Source organism: Gallinula chloropus (genome assembly GCF_964237585.1).
Source record: "Gallinula chloropus genome assembly, chromosome: 8".
NCBI lineage: Eukaryota > Metazoa > Chordata > Aves > Gruiformes > Rallidae > Gallinula > Gallinula chloropus.
Window position 1 is genome coordinate 3,813,433 of NC_140093.1, and position 20,474 is coordinate 3,833,906.

Consider the following 20,474-nt stretch of genomic DNA (forward strand, 5'->3'; position numbering starts at 1 on the left):
CCTGTGCTCCTGAGGACAGCAAGAGCAGTGAGCATGCTACACAGGACCACCAGTTCCCTCCCCAGTGCTGGGTTTCATCCCCACAGCACTGAGGAGGCTTTGCACAGATATAGCTGCCTGCATGACCCCAACCATGCTTTGGGTGCACGTGACGTCGGGTGGGAGCTGACTGATGCGAGGAGCCCTCTCTGGGGCCCACCCACCAGCCCTTCAGGGAGGGCAGCTCATCCCATGCAGAACCTTCAGTGCCAGGGGACAGATTGCTGCACCTTCCCTGTGCCACCCCCAACCATCCCACTAGCTGGCAGCAAGACCCCCAGCGTCCTCCCCTCACAGCCCCCCAGCCTGCTGAATGGGCACTGGTGCTTTTTGTCCCTGCACCGAGCCAGAGAAGCAACAAGGGGCAGGTAACCAGTGCTGCTTCCTGCCAGGCAGAGCAGGGATGTCCCACTCACACCTCCCTGCCCTGCCACTGCCTGGCCCAAGGCCGCTCTGTCAGCACGCACAGCAGGGCAGGCTGCTGCTTCCAGCCCCTTCCTGAAGGTACCTCCTAAAAGCTTCACCAACCCCACGTCCAAGATGATGCCAGGATCAGCAGCACAGCTGGCATTGTGTCTGTGCTGACAGAGGGGGTGCCCCTCCTGTCACTGCTCACAGGGTGAGACACACACAGCACCCTCACCCCAGCCCAACTTTCAGGAGGAAAGCGAAGGTCCTCCAGAGACACGAAGCATTCACAGGCTCACCTCAAAGCCAGCACAACCACCTTCCACCCATCCATCCATCCACCCATCCACTGTGCAGCTCCAGCCCAACACACAACAATGGAGCTGGCAAGCAGCCCGGGGCTGGCTCTGCTGCGGAGCCGGGGCCCTTTCATGTGGCTCCAAGGCCTCTCGCCCGGCAGCTCGCGCTCTCAAAGAGCCACTCGCAGGCACACAGGCACATTAAGGGAGCGCCTCACACCCCACTGTGTGTGTTCTGGCACAGCCCCTTTGCCAAGGAGAAGCCGGGTGCGTGGATGTATGTACACACAGAGCCTTTGAAGAGGACGTGGCTTCCATTTTTGCAGCTCTGTTGCAAGAGTTTGCTGCTCAGGGTTTTGGGTTTTGGTTTTTTTTTTCCTCTAGATAAAAAGAGCCTAAAGCAATTAGAACCCAGAGAAAGACATTTCAGGTTTTATTAATACCTTACCTGCCTGCATAATGCCCGCAGAGCTCTGGCACTCCCCAGGGAACGTGTTTTATAGCAACTGTATTCAGGCTGAAGAGAGGCAGCTGCTCAGAGAGACATTGCTACAGGCTGGTATTGCACAGGCTGCCACTGCACAGGCTGCCAACACAGGTATCCTTCAGGGAGGGAGAGGATTCCACCTTCCAGGGAAGCCCATGGCAGGCTCCACGGGGCAGCTGTACAGGTACAAGCTTTAACTGCCTCAGGGTGAAACCCTCTCCAGAGGAGCCTGGCTGGTGGAGAGGTGGAAAGCACAGGCACAGGACAAAGCCACGAGCTGCAGTGCAAGGACTCTGTTTGAGACAGGCTCTGAATGACAGGTTAACAGGCCTGATTCACCCCTTCCCTCCCCAGGCCAGGCACACGGATCGAGCACCAAATCGAGCACCAGACGACCTTTGGAAGCTGCAGGCTGCACCACAACTGCCAGCTGGCAGATTTTTATCATTCCCTTTGATTTAGCCAGTTATCACCATTGTTAAGAGACAAGAAACCTGCCTGGAAAGCCCAAGCAACCCTATCAGCTCCTCCACTCCTCTACAGCACCTTCCCCTGTGTTTTAACTGTGTCAGGATAAACCCTTCCAACTCCTTCGGAGTGGTGGCATCTCCTGACCACATGGTTACCCATATAAAACACCCACCACAGACATGTCCAGACATCCATGAAAGGAGAAAATATAATCACTTTATTTTCAGTATACAGGCTAAATCCCACCATAAAATAAGAGATAAACAAGTGAGCACACACAGATAAAACACTCCACACTTACAAAATAAGCCCACTTTGGCCACGGCTGCTGAATCCATCGCTTGCCACGGGGCGCTCACAGCTCTCCAGCATTGGCTCCCTGAAGCAGCTGCAGTACTCCCAGGAGCAATCTACTACCCCATCTACTACAACTCAATAAATGCTCTCAGTTTGCAGATAAGTGCTACATTTTCCTGCACGCCTTGAAATACTAGTTAGGTACAACACTATTTCATCATCTCTGCTCCCAGACTAGGTCAGGTCCCCTTCCTACCCTTACACCAAAGAAAGAATTACTCCTATGAGGAGGTACCATCAGCAAGTTGCAGCCATAGGAACTCTTCAGAGCCACAGAACAGGGCACATACCATGATCTGCAGCACGGACAGTGAGACAGAAATACTGACAAGTTGTACACACAGGCCTGCACATGATCACCTCTGGAAAGTTCTCTCCAGGGTGGGAGTCCTTCCTCCTCACATGCCTTCCACAGAAAAACAAAGCCCTTTGCAAGCTGAGCCAGTTTAAAGCTGTCACTGAGGCCTGATTCCACACGTTATTGATGGGCATGATACTGCTCACCATGATTTGGAGAAGATTTGGACCCACACAGGAGATTTGCTTTGCAAAGGACAAGGGTGGCCCCTCAGCAGCTTTACAAACTGATGGTTGCCACGGGTATTTCCTGCTCCCTCCACACCAGCTGTAGTAAAACTCTGCAGGCGCTGTGCCACCCTCTAGAAAACACATTCAGTATCCTCTCTGACTCTGGATATGCAGGAGCAGTTGGCATAAAGAAACATTCACAGGTGATTTTACAAAGTTTACCACGTTCACCTTTGCTTATTCACCTGCAGAACTGGGACTGGGGCTGTAACAGCAAAGGCCAGCAGCACCTAACCCTCCCAACACCCAAACACCACCAGAGGAGGAGCTGACATTGCAGCAGAGAGATTTTAATGCCCAGCAGAGCAGACATACCCTCGCTGCATTTTCAGGCTGCCAATGGCTCACCTCGCCCTTGGTGAACCTGCCCAAAGCCTGTAAGACATGTCTTGTGCCTCTCCTTGAATGCAAGAGTTTAACAGCTGAGTGTCTTTGAGGAATAAGCAAGCAGCTCTTGGGATTTCTGCCAAGCAAACACTGACTCCAAGGCTCAATATGAAGTCACAGCGTCACACGGGAACACCAGCCTGTTCCAGACCCCAGCCAGCTGCTGACAGGAGCTCCCCAGTTGTTCTCCTACACTTACATGCCACACAATCGCTTTCTTTGCTACTGCATCCCAACCAGACCCCTGCTTTACAGCCTAACTACACCCCTCCAATCAGTTCTAACTGCAAATGCTCTCATTACCCCAGCGAGTAACATAAAAATTGATAGATTACTCCCCATCTATTGGTGCTCCAGATGTGATGCTACCTAGAAACACACAGGACTTCCAGCAGGCGATCCCAAGCAGCTCTGTTCTCAAACAGCAGACTGGTGAAGGCAGGCTGCAGATTGCAAAGTCTCCAAGCTTTCCATACCATGAAGTGAGGTAGCAACAAGCAGCCCTTGAAACAGCATTGTCTCCATATTATTTTTTTTTTTCCCCCTAGTATTAAATCCCTTTTCCACACAATTTAGTGAGTGAACTAGAGGCTTCTCTGGAGCAGTGGGAGAAGAAAAGAGATGGTAAATAAATAACAAATGATAAGAAGCCAATAGTTTGCAAAGTTTTCCTTTTTGGTTACTAGCACTGAGCACTGCTCCTTTCCAGGTGGAGAGAAATACAAAACACTGGAGTCTCTTGGGGAGCTCAAAGTCCAAGTGACTTCTGCACGATCTGCTTGGCAATTCTGTTGAACTGCTCTCTGTCTTCCCGCCACATCTTGGAGGCGTCAACGTTGGCTCCGCTCTCATCGTTCGGCTCTGAAAGGAGAAAGGCTGAAAGGTAGGTGGGGAGGCAGGTGATGGAGCAGGACCCCATGGCTTTTCCACTGCTGCCTCTGCTCTGCTGCTCTCCCTGACTGGGGCTCCAGAAACACTGATGAAGAAAACCCCGTGGCTGCTGCTGGATCTACCTGTGGCTCCAATTTAACTCATCACAAGAGAATATCCCAGCAAGGTTGAGACTAGGGGAGAAACCAGGGGCAGAGGAGCAAGGCTTTCTTCTGCCTGTGCTCTCAGCAGTTGAACCCCGACACACACACACAGAGCAACACAAGGTGACACCATCACTGTGGTCAAAGGGGTTTTAATCTGCACCCCTGCTCCCTGCAAATGGGGTTTTTATCTGGTTCTGCAGCTTCACAGACACAAAGCCCTCCTGACCAGGCCACCCAAACAGGCTCTGACACTTTTGGGGATGGCTTGTTCTACCAAAAAACAACCAACCAAATCAAGGAAACCCAGAGAATGCTTTAACTGCTGCAACTTCTTTCATCCAAGGATCTCAGGAGGGCTTCAGGAAGCACATCCAGCCCCTCTGAGCTTCATTTTGCAAGCTGAGGCACACGATTGGTCAGGTTCATGGTCAGCACGCAGAAGGGATCACACAAGTCACTAAGACAGACTGTACACTGCCCATTTAGATTGACACACCAGTCCAAATCCACCCCAGCCCATCTTGGGCTCACATCTTTCTTGACACAAGGCTGATGGTCTGCCCTTTAAAGCCAGTAGCACACACAGGAAATGTGCAGTTTGGTGAGCACAGGCTTATGCTACCTGTGGAGCTAAAGCCAAGGGTTAGTCAGCAGCCTGACAGAAGCTGATGACTGATGGTTAGAGTAATTCCTCAAAAATCCATGGGAAAACAGGATGTGCAGGCAGAGAACAAGAGCCCAGGGGACTCTAAGGGTAACCAGTCCAATGCAAACCAGGTTCCTGGAGGCCAGGGGCTGCCCAGTGAGGTACAACTTATCCACACAGCTTCTCACCAGGAGGTTACTACACTGAAACTAAAATGGTCCCAGTAAGAGTCCGTTGCCTGCTCTTTAATCAGCTTTGCTGCTTCTAAAACCTGTTATCACTGAAAACTGGCTCTAAGGGACACAGCTCTGCCCTTTCCAGGAAGCTCGGTGGCTCTGCCCGCTCTGTGGAAAAGGAACCACCTGCCCCACAGCCCTTGCTGGATTTAGGGAAAGCCCCCACACCCAACCCCTCTTCTCAAGAGCAGCACCCTTGGCTCACCTAACAAATCCAACAGCAAGCAGCAGCTCCAGCTGTGGGTGCTTACCTGCCAGCATGCTAACCACCGACAGGAGGATCTTCTCCACGCTCTGCACGGGACTCCACCGCTCAGCGCTGCTCTCGTATCCCATGGGATCATCCCCAGGAGCATGGAGTATAGAGATGCAGACTCTGCCATCGGGGTAAACTGCACAAGAGGTACAGGGATTGATTGTTAGTCGGTGGAAACACTGGGCCTCTACAGTTCTTTAGCACAGACCAATGTTCAGACTTGGCCTTTGCCTGACCAATGCTAAACCCAGTTTTATATTTTCTCTTTCAAAAGACAAAAAGAAAGTATCTAGGAAGTAGTTTCCTCTGAGCAAGCCTAAAGCTTGGCTTGCCCTTTCCCAGAGGAAGCCTACTCAGAGCACCTGATTCATTTAACAACCAGCAGCAGGCTCCACAGGAGAAGTGAGAGCTGGAAAGAGGTGAGTACTTGCACACCAACACAGCTCTGTGTACGTACCCAGCCCTACTGAGATGGAAGGGGAGCAGCTGCACCACACTGAATGCACACTGGCATCCTCCACTGGACTGTGGCCTTAAGAATTTCAAACACTACTGAGCAGTTCACCTTTGGGTTTCTTTAATATTGCTTAAAGCTCTGCTGCATTAAAGCACATGGGAAAACAGCAGCCTATCGATTCAGGATGCAGATGTCTTCCCCTCCCACTCTTAGCACAAGCAAAGCACCTGCAATGGTGCAAATCATCTTAATTGACCTGACAATGAGGCCAAAGAAAGGCTGAAGAGGAAACCCACAGAGCCCAGAGTCCCAAACCCTGCTTTAGCAACACGGCCTAATCCTGCAGCCTCCCCAAGAGCAACAACTTCAGCCCAGGATTTTCAGTGCTTCTACTCCTCAGGTGAGCAAACCTGTGCCCCTGCCAGGAGAACAGGACAAAACACAGAGAGGGAACAATCACTGGAAGCGGCTGTGCTCACTTCCAGTCCCTCCCACTCTCCCAGCTACTGTCTGCACAAGCCTGTGACACATGAGCACTTTGGGAGAGTCTTATTTACATCCCTTCCCGCAGCCCCAGGCTGGGGACTGGAGCTGCTCTAGCTGTGGCTGGAAGAGATGGAAACAGCACGTGCTGATTCAGCACTTCTCCTGGCAAGCAAGAAATGTGCTGGCAGAAGGTATTTCACCTGTAAGTCACACTATCAGGTCAGAGTGCCTCATTCAAACCAGCAGGATCAGAGTGGCACAGTCACAACAGCAAAGGCTGATGCCAGGAGACGTGGGCATCACTTTCATTTAGGAGATAGTTCTGTGGTGCCTCCTTCTCCCTGTATCTAATACAAGCTCCAAAGATAAGGGAAGGCAGCAGGCTTTTCAGCCATTTTCCTTGCAGTTCCTCACAGGTGGAGGTGTAAGTGCTTAAGGAACAGAAGCAGCACAGCACAGCCACCCATTTCTACAGCTCTTCTGGGTATAACCAGACCATCATGATCCTACCAGAGAAGATAAATTCAACTGTCTACTTTAGGTGAGCTCAACTGTAGATTGACATGCCCCACAGTCATGGGATGTTGAAAAGCTGAGCTGGCCATCCAGTGTGTTCCAGTTAACCCCACAGAGGAAGGGCCCATGGGTAGAGTCACTCTGTAACACATGAGAGTCAGGCAGTTTGTGCTTCTCTGCATCCCTCTCCTGCTGGCTATGTTGCAGCGGGCCAACCTCAAGCCAAGGCCACCACTGGAGCTGCATGGACAGGGATTTGCTAACAGAGATGAGTCCTGATGAGAAGTTTGGGCGAATTTTTCCAGCTGAAGCTGTGTGCCAGTGTGGCCACACTGCTTCCAGGTGCAGTCACTGAGCTGCTGTGGATCTCAGAGCTTTCAGGGATGATGCTACACTGCGACGTGAAGGTGTGTCCTTCTCCACAGAGGAACAGAAAGGTGTGGATTAAACAGACAAGAGTCTGCATCAGCGGTGATTTGAGAAGAAAACAGCAGAAGAACTTCAAGGAATTGCAGAATTCCTTGGAATAGGATGACTAAATGGATTCCCAGCTGAGATTAAGATTGGTGTTATGCAAGCACAGAAACATCAGCTGGGAAGGAAGCGCAAGGCAGGAGGGCAGCAGTTTCAGTCTATTGGTCTCAAGTGACAGAGACCAACTAGCCTGGCCTAAAGATCCTGCCCAGCACATCTGCATGAAGATAAGCAACCTTTACACAGTCCACGTTGACTTCGCAGATGTCATGAGCAACAGTTTTACCATGAATGCCAAGGCTGAGTCCAGAAAGCAGCATTCCAGGCTGCAAAGGGGGACTTGAAGGTTTTTTAACCTGTCCAAGGTTCAAACTTGCTACCCCTACTCATTGTCACTTCAACTGTTTCCACTGAAAAGTCTTAAGACACCAGAATTGCAGAGGAAAGGCCAGCAAAGTCTTCATATTAAACACTCACAAGTGTGTCATCTGCTGGGAGAGTGGACTCTGTATTTCAGATCACATCAGAAATGCTACTAAACCTGCCACTTAATGGGAAGAAAGAAGATGTGCTGCCAGGTAAAGCTGCACCCAAACTGCAGTCAGTATGAGCACGTTTTCACTCATTAAAATAACACCCAACTGCTCAAATGAAAGCCATGGGGTAAGACTGGGAAGAAGCTGTAGTCACACACTGGATCTCACAGCAGGGACAGATTTCTCTTTAGACTATTTCTACGACAGTTACAAGTATTCCTGGAGTGATCTGAAAGGCAGTGAAGTTGTTGGAATCTTTACTGGACTTTTTATGACCAAAAGGTTTATGGGGAATGCTGCTGTAAAGTGAGCTTCAGACAGAGCGACACTGCGGGACGGCTGAGCACTCCTACAGGATGCCCAAGGCTGGAAAGGGAGAGGACCACCCTCAGTAAAGGTCTCCTGCTGCCAAAGTTTGGTTTAAAGGTGCACAAGCAACCCCCTCCCCCTGTCCTGCTGGTCAGACTCACTGTTTGGATGGAACATCTCACAGGTGAACCTCATCTTCGGAGGGCTTAACGGGTAGTCGAGTGGAAAGCTGAGAATAGCAGGGAAAACCCCATACTCAAAACAGGTGTCTTCAGGACCCCTAGAAACAGATAAAAAGCTATTCACCAGAGCTTTAAACAGTTCTCCCACCCAAATTCTTGTCTAATGAGACTTTTGAGGTTTGGGTTCCATCACCTTTTCTGGAAAACAAAGAGTTAACACACCCTTACCCCACACCTCATAAACTTAAATCCAAAACTGGGGTTTGGGAGGGAAGGGGGAAATCAAAGCTTGCACACTAAATTACTAGGAAGGTCACAACACTGCTTAATTAGCAGGGTGTGTCTGGCTATAATTGGAGTATCTGGCTCCAAGGCATGTTCCAGGATTTGAGTGTCTGCACGTCAAGAGAAAGCAGAGGCAGGTGTGGGACTCCTCAGCCTTTGAAGATATTGTTATGCCACACAAGACAGAGATGTCAAACGCTGCAGCTCAACCTGCAGAGGTTCAAACCACCAGTATCGAGCACATGTAACCACTCATCACCATCATCAGATGGAAAGTAACACACAGCCAGGCTGTGGGGAAATAAGGACATGGCTCAGGGACCATAACTGCTCGATGCAGGGTGACAGGCCTGCCCCTCTGCAGGGTGACAAGCTTGCCCCTCTGCAGGGTGACAGGCCTGCCCCTCTGCAGGGTGACAGGCCTGCCCCTCTGCAGGCTGAAGGCTTTTAGTTTGCACTCCCTCAAGCCCACGTGCAAAATAAATGGGTTCACTGGGGTTCTTGGGAGAAACGATTCCTTGTTGCATCCAGCGCCTAGTTCAAAGTGCAACTGAGCTGAGAGATAAAGACAATCAGTTTCCCCTCCTCCTTACCCATTTTTAGAAGGTGAGCAAAAATAAGTTCATGACAAGCAATTTACTTGAACTTGCTGAACCATCTGGGAGTTAAAAACACAAATGGGATCGCCCTTGATTGGAAAGGTTCCCCAAACAAGCTGAAAACCTCAGCCAAGGAAACCTCGTGTATTCAGTAAAACGCTCTCTGAACAAGGGTTATACCACCTGGGAAATAAGGATTAAAACTAAAGGAAGGAAGGTTTACATTAGATATTAGGGGGCAGTTCTTTCCAGAGAGAGTGGTGAGGGGCTGGAACAGGCTGCCCAGAGAGGGGGTGGATGCCCCATCCCTGGGGGTGTTCAAGGCCAGGTTGGATGGGGCCCTGGGCAACCTTGTGTAGCTCCAGGCCTGGAGGTTGGTGTCCCTGCCTGTGGCAGGGGGTTGGAGCTCTGTGACCCTTGGGGTCCCTTCCAACCCAGACCAGTCTATGATTCTATGATCTTCATGCCTTCTCCTCCCCACCCACATTTTCCATGCCAAAAAGAATGGAGACATTCAAGGACTCCTAACAGTTAATTAAGACTGCAAACCTAGCGAAGAGGGAAACTGAGCCCAGCAAAACCCAACACCCTCTGAAGCTCAAACTGTGGGATTCAACAGACTTGGCTGCTAGAAAAGCACAGGAACTACATGACTGAAACCTGAATATTGATGCTGGTGGGTTAGGATCAGAGCAATGCATCAGCATACTGCAGGAACCAAAGCTAAACCATCTCAAACTGTTCTGTTCCCTTTCTGGCCTTTTCCCTAAATTTAGTTGGGATTCAATTCACATCTGAGAGTAAGCTGAATGGGTTTCTTTCCATGAACATTTGAATTCCAGCTGCATTTTAAAGGCTTATTGTTGAACTTCTAAGGGTATGTACATACACACATTGAAAGGCTGGTGGGTGTCTATGTTCTGGTTTGAGAGCAAACACACAGCCTGGAGGGCTCTTCTGTCAAGTACATTAACCCAAGACGCTCCATTTTAGGCCCTGGATTATGTGAGCACAACTTCTGGTTTAGCCATTCATCGCTGCCAGGATCAACTTCAAAGCAATTATTAGAGCTAATCCAAGACAGCCTTTGCAACCACGAAGCACTCAGGAGGCTGCAATGTTTAAACTTGACTGCTAAAACCTGCTCCATCCGAGCCTCTTCAGGGCTCACGACGTGGGCAGCCTCTGCATCCCTCTCCCTGGAGCATCAAGGAGCTGACAGCACTTCTCCTCCGGCCCTCACACAGCATGAAGTGACTTGCTGGACATCCAGGCTGTGTGAGAGGTGTCACAGACAGCTCTGGTCACGTAAGACACAGCAGGAAAATAAGCTGCTTTGGAGGGCAGCTGCCAAAACAGGAGGGGAAAAGGGCATCCACAAGGACGATTAATTCTATAATCACAGCTTCATGTACATTTGTAAATGGCTTCTGCATTGTAAGAAGATGCTGGATAAAGACCAAAACCCACAGTCACCAGATGCTGCAAAGGGGAATTCCATGCTAAAAGAAAGCCCTACCCCTCATTATAGATCTAATTACCTTTCTGGACAGGTTTTTGATAAGCCGACTTCAGTTTACACTGTTCAGTTTTCAAGCAATCTTCAGGCTAATAAAGTTCTTAACAATTACATGGTCCTGTCTTTTGGGGATAAACTTTCATGGCAGCACACACTGAGTATGCCAGTCAGAGGGCAAAACCTGGCCTTGAAACATTAAGCTCGTGACCCTGCACAACACAACACCTCCTGTGGGACCTCAGGCAGGCTGAGGAACCCAGGAGCATTAGGGTGAACTCTCTTGATGTGCTGGGGCTGTTTATCACCACAGGCAAGTCACCCTGTTGCACAGGCTGGGCTTTCAGACACACTCTAATTCAGCTGCTGTTTGGGGTCGTCTCCAAAGGGTGGGCTTTGTGCCAGGCTCCAAACCTGGGTCTGTCCAGAGATCATCACATTGTATTCCCACTTCCAGCTGTATGACACTGTAAGAACTGTTCTACTGCTCAGACACATCACTGCAGCCATCACATCTGTATGTTTAACTCTTACCCAGCGCTGCTGCTGCAGGTGAGAACACCAGAAATCCCAACTATCACCACTGTTATTTTACAATGCTGTTAGTTTATCTCTGAAACACTCTCTGACATCGATCTTCCATTACCCAGCCCACCTCTGAAGTGATAAAGAGATGATGTCTTTTTTCTCTCAGGCCTTTTTTTTATTATTCATGTGCTCTTGCTGTATATAAATTTGGTGAACAGGGAAAAAAGAAGATTCTGTTGTTCTTCACTCTTACACTGCTTGCCTGCCTTTTGTGCTTCATCTCTCCACCAACCTGAAGGCAACTTTAATTTCCTCACCTGCACTTCTTTCACTCCCAGCATCTCTCACAGCACATTTGAGATTACAAAACATTCACAAAGACTAATCACAGATGAATATAAACAAGCTTGCTTTCCAAAGGTACCCAAACACTTCTACTAAGAGGGGTTTGTAAAGACACAAAGTAACCAAACATGTTTAGGGTAAACAGGTTTCTATCATACCACAGCTCCAGAATTTAACAGATCTTAAAGTGTAATTGTATTATGACACACACACACTGTGGAAACTCAAATCAAAGCACCTCCGCCTCTCATTTTGCGCTGACAAAGACACAAAGCTCAACACTCAGCACTTTGAAGGGCTTTCAAGCCTGCAAGCAGCTCCTCTGTTCTTTAAGAAGGTGAAACACCTGTAAAAGTATTTTCTAGGTAATGAATCAAAGCCATAAGTACATCTGTGTGTCGCCCATAAAAGCTCTGCTCAACCACACAACTCCAGCTATGAGGATTTCCTTCCAAATTCCACAAATCTCATTAAATCTTCTGAGAGGAAGATCTGAAACGTGGGACACACCAGAGCACACATTTCCAAGGAGTGGGGAATTATCCCCCTCCCAGAAAGAGAAAGCTAAGACACTGCAGCCAAATTCTCTGGTTGTCAAGGCAAGGAGTTACCTAAGCATTCCTTTTCATGGGACCGAGCTACCAGGAAGTACAACCTGTTTGTCAGCACAGGATAAATCGCTGCACATAAGCAGAGGGAACATTTGCCAACTCTTATCAACCCACAAACAAGCAGAGGTAATCCCAACCTCCACTCACCAAGGCTTAAAATAACTCTTGAGGCTCAGGCTTGCTGTGAAGGATCACCCACACAGCCAGCTTGTGGGGAGCAGGTGATAACGCTGCAGCTCGGGACGCTGCTCGATCGCTGCGTGCCTGGTCCCAAGAGACAGAGCTTGTTTTTCATCCCTAGACAACACACCACCAGCAAACTGTGCTAGGAAAATGCTACCCACCCACGCTAATTGAGAAGCTCATAGTCAGCAGAGGTGGTTGCAGGGAAAAAAACAGGCCAAGGGCACAGCAGGCACGCTGCGAGGGGAGCCAGGGCCACCTCAGGCTGTCTCCCTGGGGTCTTCCAGGATGCCCTGGCTGCAGGGAAGGAAATCCCCAACTTTTGCTAAAGAAAGCTTGATATGCAGAGCCTGGGTCTCCCCTAAGAACAAACCTGCAGCTTTGAGACAGACACAGCAGTTTGGAGTCCTTAATCTTTTAATTCCGTAGCATTTATGCAAATTGTCAGACAGGGGTGACAAAGGGCCCTTCCCCCTCCCCACCCCCAAACTTGATTTTCTAAAAAACAACTGTTATTCCATGTACTCAAAGTTCCCAAGGGAGGGAACAGCATAAATCAATTGACTACAGGCAAGAGAGAAGCTGCTTGGCAAGAAGGTTTTGTCTTTTCATAGTGAGTTTTGCCATGAACAACCCTGCCCAGCAGTTTGGGACTCAAGGGGGGGGACACAGCTTTGCACAGAAGTCTTTGTCATCCCCCAAAACACAACAGGCAGCCATCAGAGCCACTTGTCAAGAGAAAAGCTTTCCACCGGGAATCACTGCACCCAATGTCTTCACACCACCAACTGACTTGTGTAAAGAATTTCAAAAGGATTTGGTTTGGGTTGGTTTTGTTTTTTAAATTTGGGTGCTTTCTCAGAGCAATCCCCTTGCATTTTCCTAGGAAAAAAAATCTGGAGAGTAAGAAAACACCTTTTAGGCACTGATTTTTTTACTTCTCTCACTGAAAACCTGTGTATTTTGCTCTACTCCAATTCTGTGATCCTTGGGGTCCCTTCCAACCCATGACATTCTATGATTCTATGATACTTGAAAAGAACCTGCCCTGTATTTGCAGTTGAGTAACGTTTCCAGCAGGTTGTGTGACCTACAAGCAGCTCATTGTTTCCTGCAGCCTTTGTAGATACAACACCCACCTGAGAGAGTCCAAAGGAGCATTCCTGGCAAATCTGCAAGTTGCTTATGTTAAACATGGCTTACAGTAACAACACCTGCACAACAACCCATCGCTTCAGTCCCAACGCTGCCTGTCACACTGTTTAAATTCCAAGTATAACCTGGAACAGAAGTTTCCAGCCAAAGGCAGGCCAAGGTTGATGTTATACAGAACTGACACTCTATTTTTTCCCCCCTCCATTCTTTTTTTTCCTAGAAGCTAATTGTAGCATGCAAGCACTGATTTCAGATCCAAACCAGTATTAACTCACATAATCAGAGCTTCCCACTCAAAGAAGTTCTCCTCGTTCATGGGACCTATTAAGACAAAACAAAACAAGGCTTAGTGCTACCTGAAGGCAAGGCTCCCACCTCACAGCTCAACCCTGCTGAGCTCCTCACCTGCCACGATCCCTTCTGGAGGGTTCAAGGTCAGCTCTGTGGAAAGAGAAACACAAGGAAGGTTAAAACAGGCTGCAAGCTGAAGTGCTTTGGCAGAGTTGGCTGGGCACAGCTTACTACAGAGGTCCCATGGCAACCACCCTTGAAGAAAAGCTTGAGGACACCATGGCAGGAATCTTCTCACCATGCTTTAACTCAGCAAAACTCCACAGCCAGAAGGGCCAGTATCTCACTGCTGATAATCTAACCTCTTCAGTTTTCTAAACAAAAAAATACCTGGTGTCTTTTTCCTTTTTCAGCTTCCCCAAAGTAGTCTTCTCACAGGCAACAGTTTAGAAGTGAGAAGGAAGGAAAAAAAACCCCACCTCTTTCCCCAAAGCATGGGTAACTCTCTCCTCTTTGAGCACTGTGGGATCTGAAGTTACAAACTCAACACCCTGGGAAGAGGCTGTGTTCCTGCACCCTCTCTGCACCAATTCAGACCTGACAGCACCTCAGTACAAAACCCAACACGACACAGAAAGGTGGAGAAGCCGACGCAAGCGAGATCTGACAAGCTGCTCTGTCCCTTGAATCCTGACTCCCTCTGTGCAGCCTGGAAAACACAAACAAACCAAAAAAGGCAGTGGCAATAAAGGAATCCTGGCTGTACAGGGCAAGTCTGGATCTATCAGCCCTCACTTTCCATAGGAAACCAGAACAGTCCCCAGTTCCTTTGCCTTTGGCATCTGTATGTCGTGTTGAGCCTGCTGCTCTGCACACTGATGGAGTAATAGCCAGGGTCTTTCTAACATCCAGTGCAGGGCCCACCAGTTTCCCGAGTCCTGAGGACCCTGGGGCCACGGGTCTGAGGGAGACACGGGGCAGCCAGCAAGACCAGTGGCAGGAGGTGACACTCCCAGGGTGTCAGACCAGAGGAGGTGACTGTAATTAGGCCAAGTTAAGTAAGGGCTGTGAGCTGCTTATCTAGGACAGCATTTCCTAACCAGCAGCCTGTGGGCTACGGGTGGCCCATGGCACACAGAGCCCAGCCACAGGGAACGCCACACAGGGAAATAAGCACGAACACAGACCCAGGGCAGCTGGGAAGTTGTAAGCTGATAAACAAGGTGTTTGACATGATTTCTGTGAAGCCACATGGGAAAAGCACAGGTAGCACTGCACAAAGCAGTGCAGAGACCTCTGTCTTGCAGCAGCTAAGCCACTGCTGGATTCCAAACCACGCAGAGATACGCCAACGGGAGAGAGCCAAACTCTCCTGCTCACTCAGATTGTTACAGTCACCCTAATAAACCAGCTTAACTTCTGGTGATTTTGGTTTTAGTTTAGGATAGGATTTTGATTTTAGTTTAGGATATGATTTTGATTTTAAGGAGTTATAGCAGCTATGAGCATACACAGCATGTTAAGGCTTTTAGGGACAAGACAGCGTGTGCCTTTATCACAATGGAGAATTACCATGGGCTCTGAATTAAAACAATGGGTACTGGTTATGGACCTGGAGTTAAAACAACAGGCACATGAAGAAACTGGCTCTGGCTGCAAGAGAGCTGCTGAAGATGAAGTGAGCTTGCTCAAGGATGGGGTTCACTCACAGACACAGTGAGGAAGACTACCAAGGACCACCAAAGCACCCCCCTCAGCATAACCAGGGGGACATTTACATATGATAATGATTTCCAGGAAATAACAGGAATATGCTAATCATTGCCCTCCCCTCTTTGTATTTAAAACAATCAGCATAGTCAACCAATGACTTTTATAGAATAAGAAAACAGATAAAGTGAAGCAATCAAAAGCCAATCATTGTAAAGGTCAAGCTAAGAAACAAGCACTTTTGCACAATGATTTTGCTAAAAATTGTATAGATATGTTGTGCTTTGTACCTGTGGGAGAACAGGTCTTTGGTGGAACTACCCCTGAGTTCCCCAGAGCTGGAAGAAAGAAGTGCCAGCTTATCTGCTCTGTGTAGAGTCCTTCATGATTGTGACCGCTGACAAGATCACCACTGACTCTGGCACAGAGCTCTCCCCCACTGAAGTCCAAAATCACAGCAGCAGACTGAAACTCAGCCTCATGGCTTCCCAGACTCCCAGCTTTAAGGAGCAGGTTTTTCCAGCATGATGGTGGGTCTCTACCAGCTTTGCTTGCTGATGTTTTTAGGCAGAAAGAGGGAGATGTCAAACCCAGGAGCTCCCGGAATCATTTTGCTCCATCTTGTGGCTCTCTCTAAGAAGAAAATCCCTCTGGTACTTCCCACCACTTCCCTTGAGAACCCCAGCAGCCCTCGTGACTGTCCAGAGGCAGCCAGGCAGAGCTGTGCCATACAGATCTCCATTCCCAAGGAAAACCAGGGCAAAGAGAAGCAAGATCCAAACCCTGCCGAGCAAAGGGTCTTCACGAGGCCAGAGGTTCAGTTCTCCTTGTCTTCTGAAACCTCAGAATTAACTTAAACCTCTTACTTTTGACCCAACAGCACTCCCAAGGATACCCATCAGTATCCCAACCCACTGCTCCACTGCCTGTTGGCACCAGAACAGAAACACAGTGTGTACAACTGGACACTGAAACTCTTCTCTCTCTGTGGATTTGACTTGATTTCAACGTAACCCAACCTACACTGAAGAGGTTCAGGCAGTGACAGCATCAAGATCACACAGCCAGGGAAAGTAAATGCAGAAAAAGATGATTTCATCTCTAATTTTCACAAGTGTTAAGCTGCTGATACTATTCTAAAGGCTTTACACTATTCTAAAAGTAGAATCAACAACAAACATGCATTCTCACAGAAATTCTGGCCTTTTTTATTTATTTTTATCTTGTCTTTTGGAAAGCTTAAGCCAAATTACTTCTGGCAGAGTATAGAAATGCTTGAATAAATGCAGCAGAGCAAAAAATCATCACACCCCAAACATAAAACAGCCTAGGACCAGAGGACAAAAAAAATACACCTGGATGCCCAGGGTCACCTTCCCTTCCCTCTCCACAAGGGAGGGAAAACACTGCCATTTCACAGCCTCTCCCAAAATCACATCACATATTTGGATTCCAACAGGTTCAAACTCCTCACAGTGTTTCGCTGGGGACCCTGCTTTGGCAGGGGGACTGGACCCAATGATCTCTTGAGGTGCCTTCCAATCCCTGTGGATTCTGTGATCATGTACTTTTCACAGGAGGTAACAATAACCCTTTATTTAAAGGCTGTGACAGGCATGTAGACAGAGAAAAATCAAAGACACAGCTAGAAAAACAAAATTAAGAGGCAAGTAAGGGAAGAATTGGAAGCCTGGTAAACAAAATACACCTGCCAGCAAGGCACAGACTGCCACATGTCTCTGTCACTGCTAAAAGGAACTGAAGAGACAGAGAAAAAGAAAGAGGAAAATTAAAGAGGTAAAAAAAGCATGCACAAATATATACATATATACACACACACAAGACTTCATGCAAGGTGGGCAGCCAGCAGGATGGGGACATTTGAAGCTGTCACCCAGGGCCATGAGGTGCTTATGCCCACACTGGGAACAGTCAGGACGGAGCAGAATGTTCCCACCCAGCTGAACCTCAGCCCACAGCCCTGCCCCTGGACAGGACTTTTCTCTTTTTCTGCCAAAAGCAGCAGCAGAACGACCTGTGAGGAGGAACTGGGTTTATTTTTCAAAGTAACTTTTGCTGAGAAAATTCTCCAGGGCAAAACAGCTCCTGAAGAGCTGCAGCTAAGCACTAGGGAATGGTTATTGTTCAGGCTGGAGTCGGGGTTTTGTGGCAAAGTTCACAGAATTGTAGGGGTTGGAAGGGACCTCAAGAGATCATCCCCCAAAGTTTGAGGACCTACAGGAAAATAACAACCCTGGAAACACATGTATAGCTCATGGTAACCCAGAAGCCACTAAAACCAAGCAGCCTGGCTTACTCTACTTCAGTAATCCTGCTTCAGTCAAAGGTTTCCAGCAGTAAAAGGATTGTACACTTAGTCATTGTGGATTACATTCACTCTTTACAACACTGTGTTTTGTTAGAGTCAGGGAGATGTTATCTCAGTTCATGAGTGGAGAAGATTTACAGTTATCTCAGTTCCTGAGTTACCCCATGGAGAAGATTTACAGTGAGGCCTGCCTGCTGCATTCAGTCAAATTCTTTTTGATGCTATTTAACATCACCTTTTCCCACAGAACTCACCCATACAAGGCTTTCTGGTAAGACCTCAGAGCTTCTTGACAGCAGAGGATCCAAAATGCCTTTTGGGGCTCAGGGGATTTATGTAAGGGAACCAACAAAAGCAGAGTGGAGTCTCTGCAGCTGCCTTTTCAGGTCAGTGCTTCGGGATTACAATAGGAATAGGGAGGTTTCTAGGACACAAGTTCTACCCACACCACGGTGCCAGCGGGGCTTGTTCACCACCCCAAGCAGCTCCTGCAGGACCTGGAGGGACCCTGGGCCAGACCTGGCCCTCAAGCACCTCAAACTAGTGAGGGTTCAGCCCACACCCACACTCTGGAGAGCGGCCCAAGAGCACTGGCAAGACACACACCTCTCTAAACACTCTGTTACCCAGGCTGGAGCCTTCCACTGAAGGGAAATACCTCCTGATCCCCACACAGCCTCAGCAGCTGGGTGAACGACCTTCACTCGCAGCCTGACAGCACCCATTGCTGCCCAAACACTCCTCTTTTCCCCCCCCACTCCACTTCCTCACCTTAAATAAAAGCCAGAATATCACGAGGCCAAAAGCAACTGGGTAAAGAAAGCCAAACAAAGTCGTTCTCTGTGTGGCAGAACAAGGTGCCTTCTGACACCTCTCGAGCCCCTGGAGAAACGGGGGGCCCCAGAGGGTCCCAGCTGGGTGGGAGGAAGATGATCTCCACTCCTCACCCCCCTGGCAAGCTGCACCTCACAGAGATATTTAAACAAACAAGGAGGCCCGGGTCATTGATCAGCTAACGTGAGGTTATAGGCGGCCACTAACGGCTGCTCGGGTCCCGGCAGGCACATCTGTGGGGTGAGAGGGTGTTGGGGTTTCACCCCGGCTGAGAGCTGAGATCCAGGCAGCTGCCTGCTCCTTAAAGGAAGAGGGAGGGGGGGAGGGGGTGAGAGGCAAGGGAAGGAAAAAGGAAGGGGCAAATAACCCCAAAACCAAGAAACTAAGAGGCCCGTGGGTTGGGACAAGGATAGTTTACTAAGATAGCAGGAATATACAATATAACAATGCTAATAGGACTTTAGAGCAAAAATCTATGAAGCTGTTGATACCCAATGCAGTTTCTCACCGAACCCACAGCTCAGGCTGTGCCACCCAGAGCCGTCCCGGAACCCGACCGTCCCCCAAAAACCACGCATCCCAGAGCTGCCCCTGCTCTTCCTCCCAACAGCCCCCCGATATCCTGGGCAGGACGTAACTGGCGTGGAATACTCTCTTTGGCCAGTTGGGTCACCTGTCCTGGCTTCGCCCCTCCTTTCCCATGAAGAGCTGAGAAAGTCCTTGACTGTCTGACAGCAACTAAAACCATCAGGGTGTTACCAGCACTGCTCCCATTTTAACACCCAAACGCAGCATCCCACCCGCTGCTACAAACGAAGTTAACTCCATCCTGACCGACACCAGGACAGAGGGTAACGGGGCCCCGCTCCGCCGGCTTCGGCTGGAAGCTGAACCCAGACACAACACCGGGGAAGCGCGGGGGGCTGGCCCGGAGCTCCCAGGCCTCGCCGGCATCACGGAACCCCGGGTGTGCCAACCAGGGACGAAGGGCTGCTGGGAGCCGCGGGGGAACAGCCCGGGAAGGGCAGGGAGAGCGCCCGGGAAGCGGTGCTGCCGCGACCCCCCTCCCTCACAGACAGCCCGGCCCAGCCCGGCCCGGCCCGGAGGGTGCGGGGAGGGCTCCGCAGGCCGGGCGAGGGAAGGGCCGCGGCCCAGCCAGCCCGGCCCGCCCAGCCCCGCCCCGCCCCGCCGCCCCCCCGGGCTTCGCGGAAGGATCCCCCCGGGAGCAGCGCGGGCGTGCGGAGCCCGTTCCCGACTCACGCTTGTACTCGGCCATCAGCCGCTTCAGCGCTGTCCCCGCCATGGCGCGGCCCCCGCCGCTCCCACCGGCGCTTCCGGCAGGGCGGATAGAGCGGCCGGGCAGGGAGGCGGGCTGCCGCTCCGCCTCGATGGTACGGGCCACAGGCCTCCCGGCGCCGCGCAGGCGCACAGCGCCTCCCCGCGCGGGGCAGGGCCCTCAGGCAGCGGGGCTGTGGCGGAGGCTGGCGGGGCCGTACCGGGGCAGGGCCCTTCCCGCCCGGCTGCTGGCACGGAGGGGGCAGGAAAAAGGGGCTAAAAGGTTCTATTGAGCCTCGAACATCCCCCCTCCGGGAAGGCGAGCTGTGCTGGCACCGCCCGCCCCGGGGTTGACACCCCGGTGGGTGTTCTGGCTGCCCTGGGGTCTCCTGGGTGCCCCGGGAAGGGGGGTGTGGGGCAGAGGCAAGGGGAGGGTGGCTGTGGGGCAGCAGCCAGAGCACGGAACGGTATTCACCGTGCACAGCAGTATGGGGACACGGTGAGAAAACGAGAGCCGCAGGCTGTCCCGCCCCTGCCCGCCTATGGGAGAATCATGGAATTGTAGGGGTTGGAAGGGACCCCTTGAGAGCTCATGGGGTCCAACCCCCTGCCAAAGCAGCTCCCTGGGACATATTCAGACAG

The 20,474-nt window shown here is 50.2% G+C and overlaps 1 protein-coding gene across 1 annotated transcript; it reads right to left on the bottom strand.

The window, feature by feature from the left end:
• Positions 1 to 1,898: 1,898 nt before the first annotated feature.
• On the bottom strand, positions 1,899 to 19,877 carry UBE2G2 (ubiquitin conjugating enzyme E2 G2). Its single transcript, XM_084267427.1, has 6 exons — positions 19,818 to 19,877; positions 13,799 to 13,834; positions 13,669 to 13,714; positions 8,151 to 8,269; positions 5,207 to 5,347; positions 1,899 to 3,897 (listed from the first exon to the last, which is right to left on the bottom strand). The coding sequence occupies exons 1-6, from the start codon at positions 19,858 to 19,860 to the stop codon at positions 3,785 to 3,787; spliced, it is 498 nt and encodes a 165-aa protein (XP_084123553.1). The 5' UTR covers positions 19,861 to 19,877; the 3' UTR covers positions 1,899 to 3,784.
• Positions 19,878 to 20,474: the final 597 nt, after the last annotated feature.

Bases quoted from the DNA above. Each gene is read 5' to 3' on its own strand.
- UBE2G2 (XM_084267427.1), bottom strand. From the start codon at position 19,860: ATGGCGGGGACAGCGCTGAAGCGGCTGATGGCCGAGTACAAGC. The intron at 13,715-13,798 runs GTGAGGAGCTCA...TTGTCTTAATAG, and splicing joins TCCAGAAGGGATCGTGGCAG to GTCCCATGAACGAGGAGAAC. The intron at 8,270-13,668 runs GTGAGTTAATAC...ATCTGTTTCTAG, and splicing joins GAGTGGGAAGCTCTGATTAT to GGGTCCTGAAGACACCTGTT.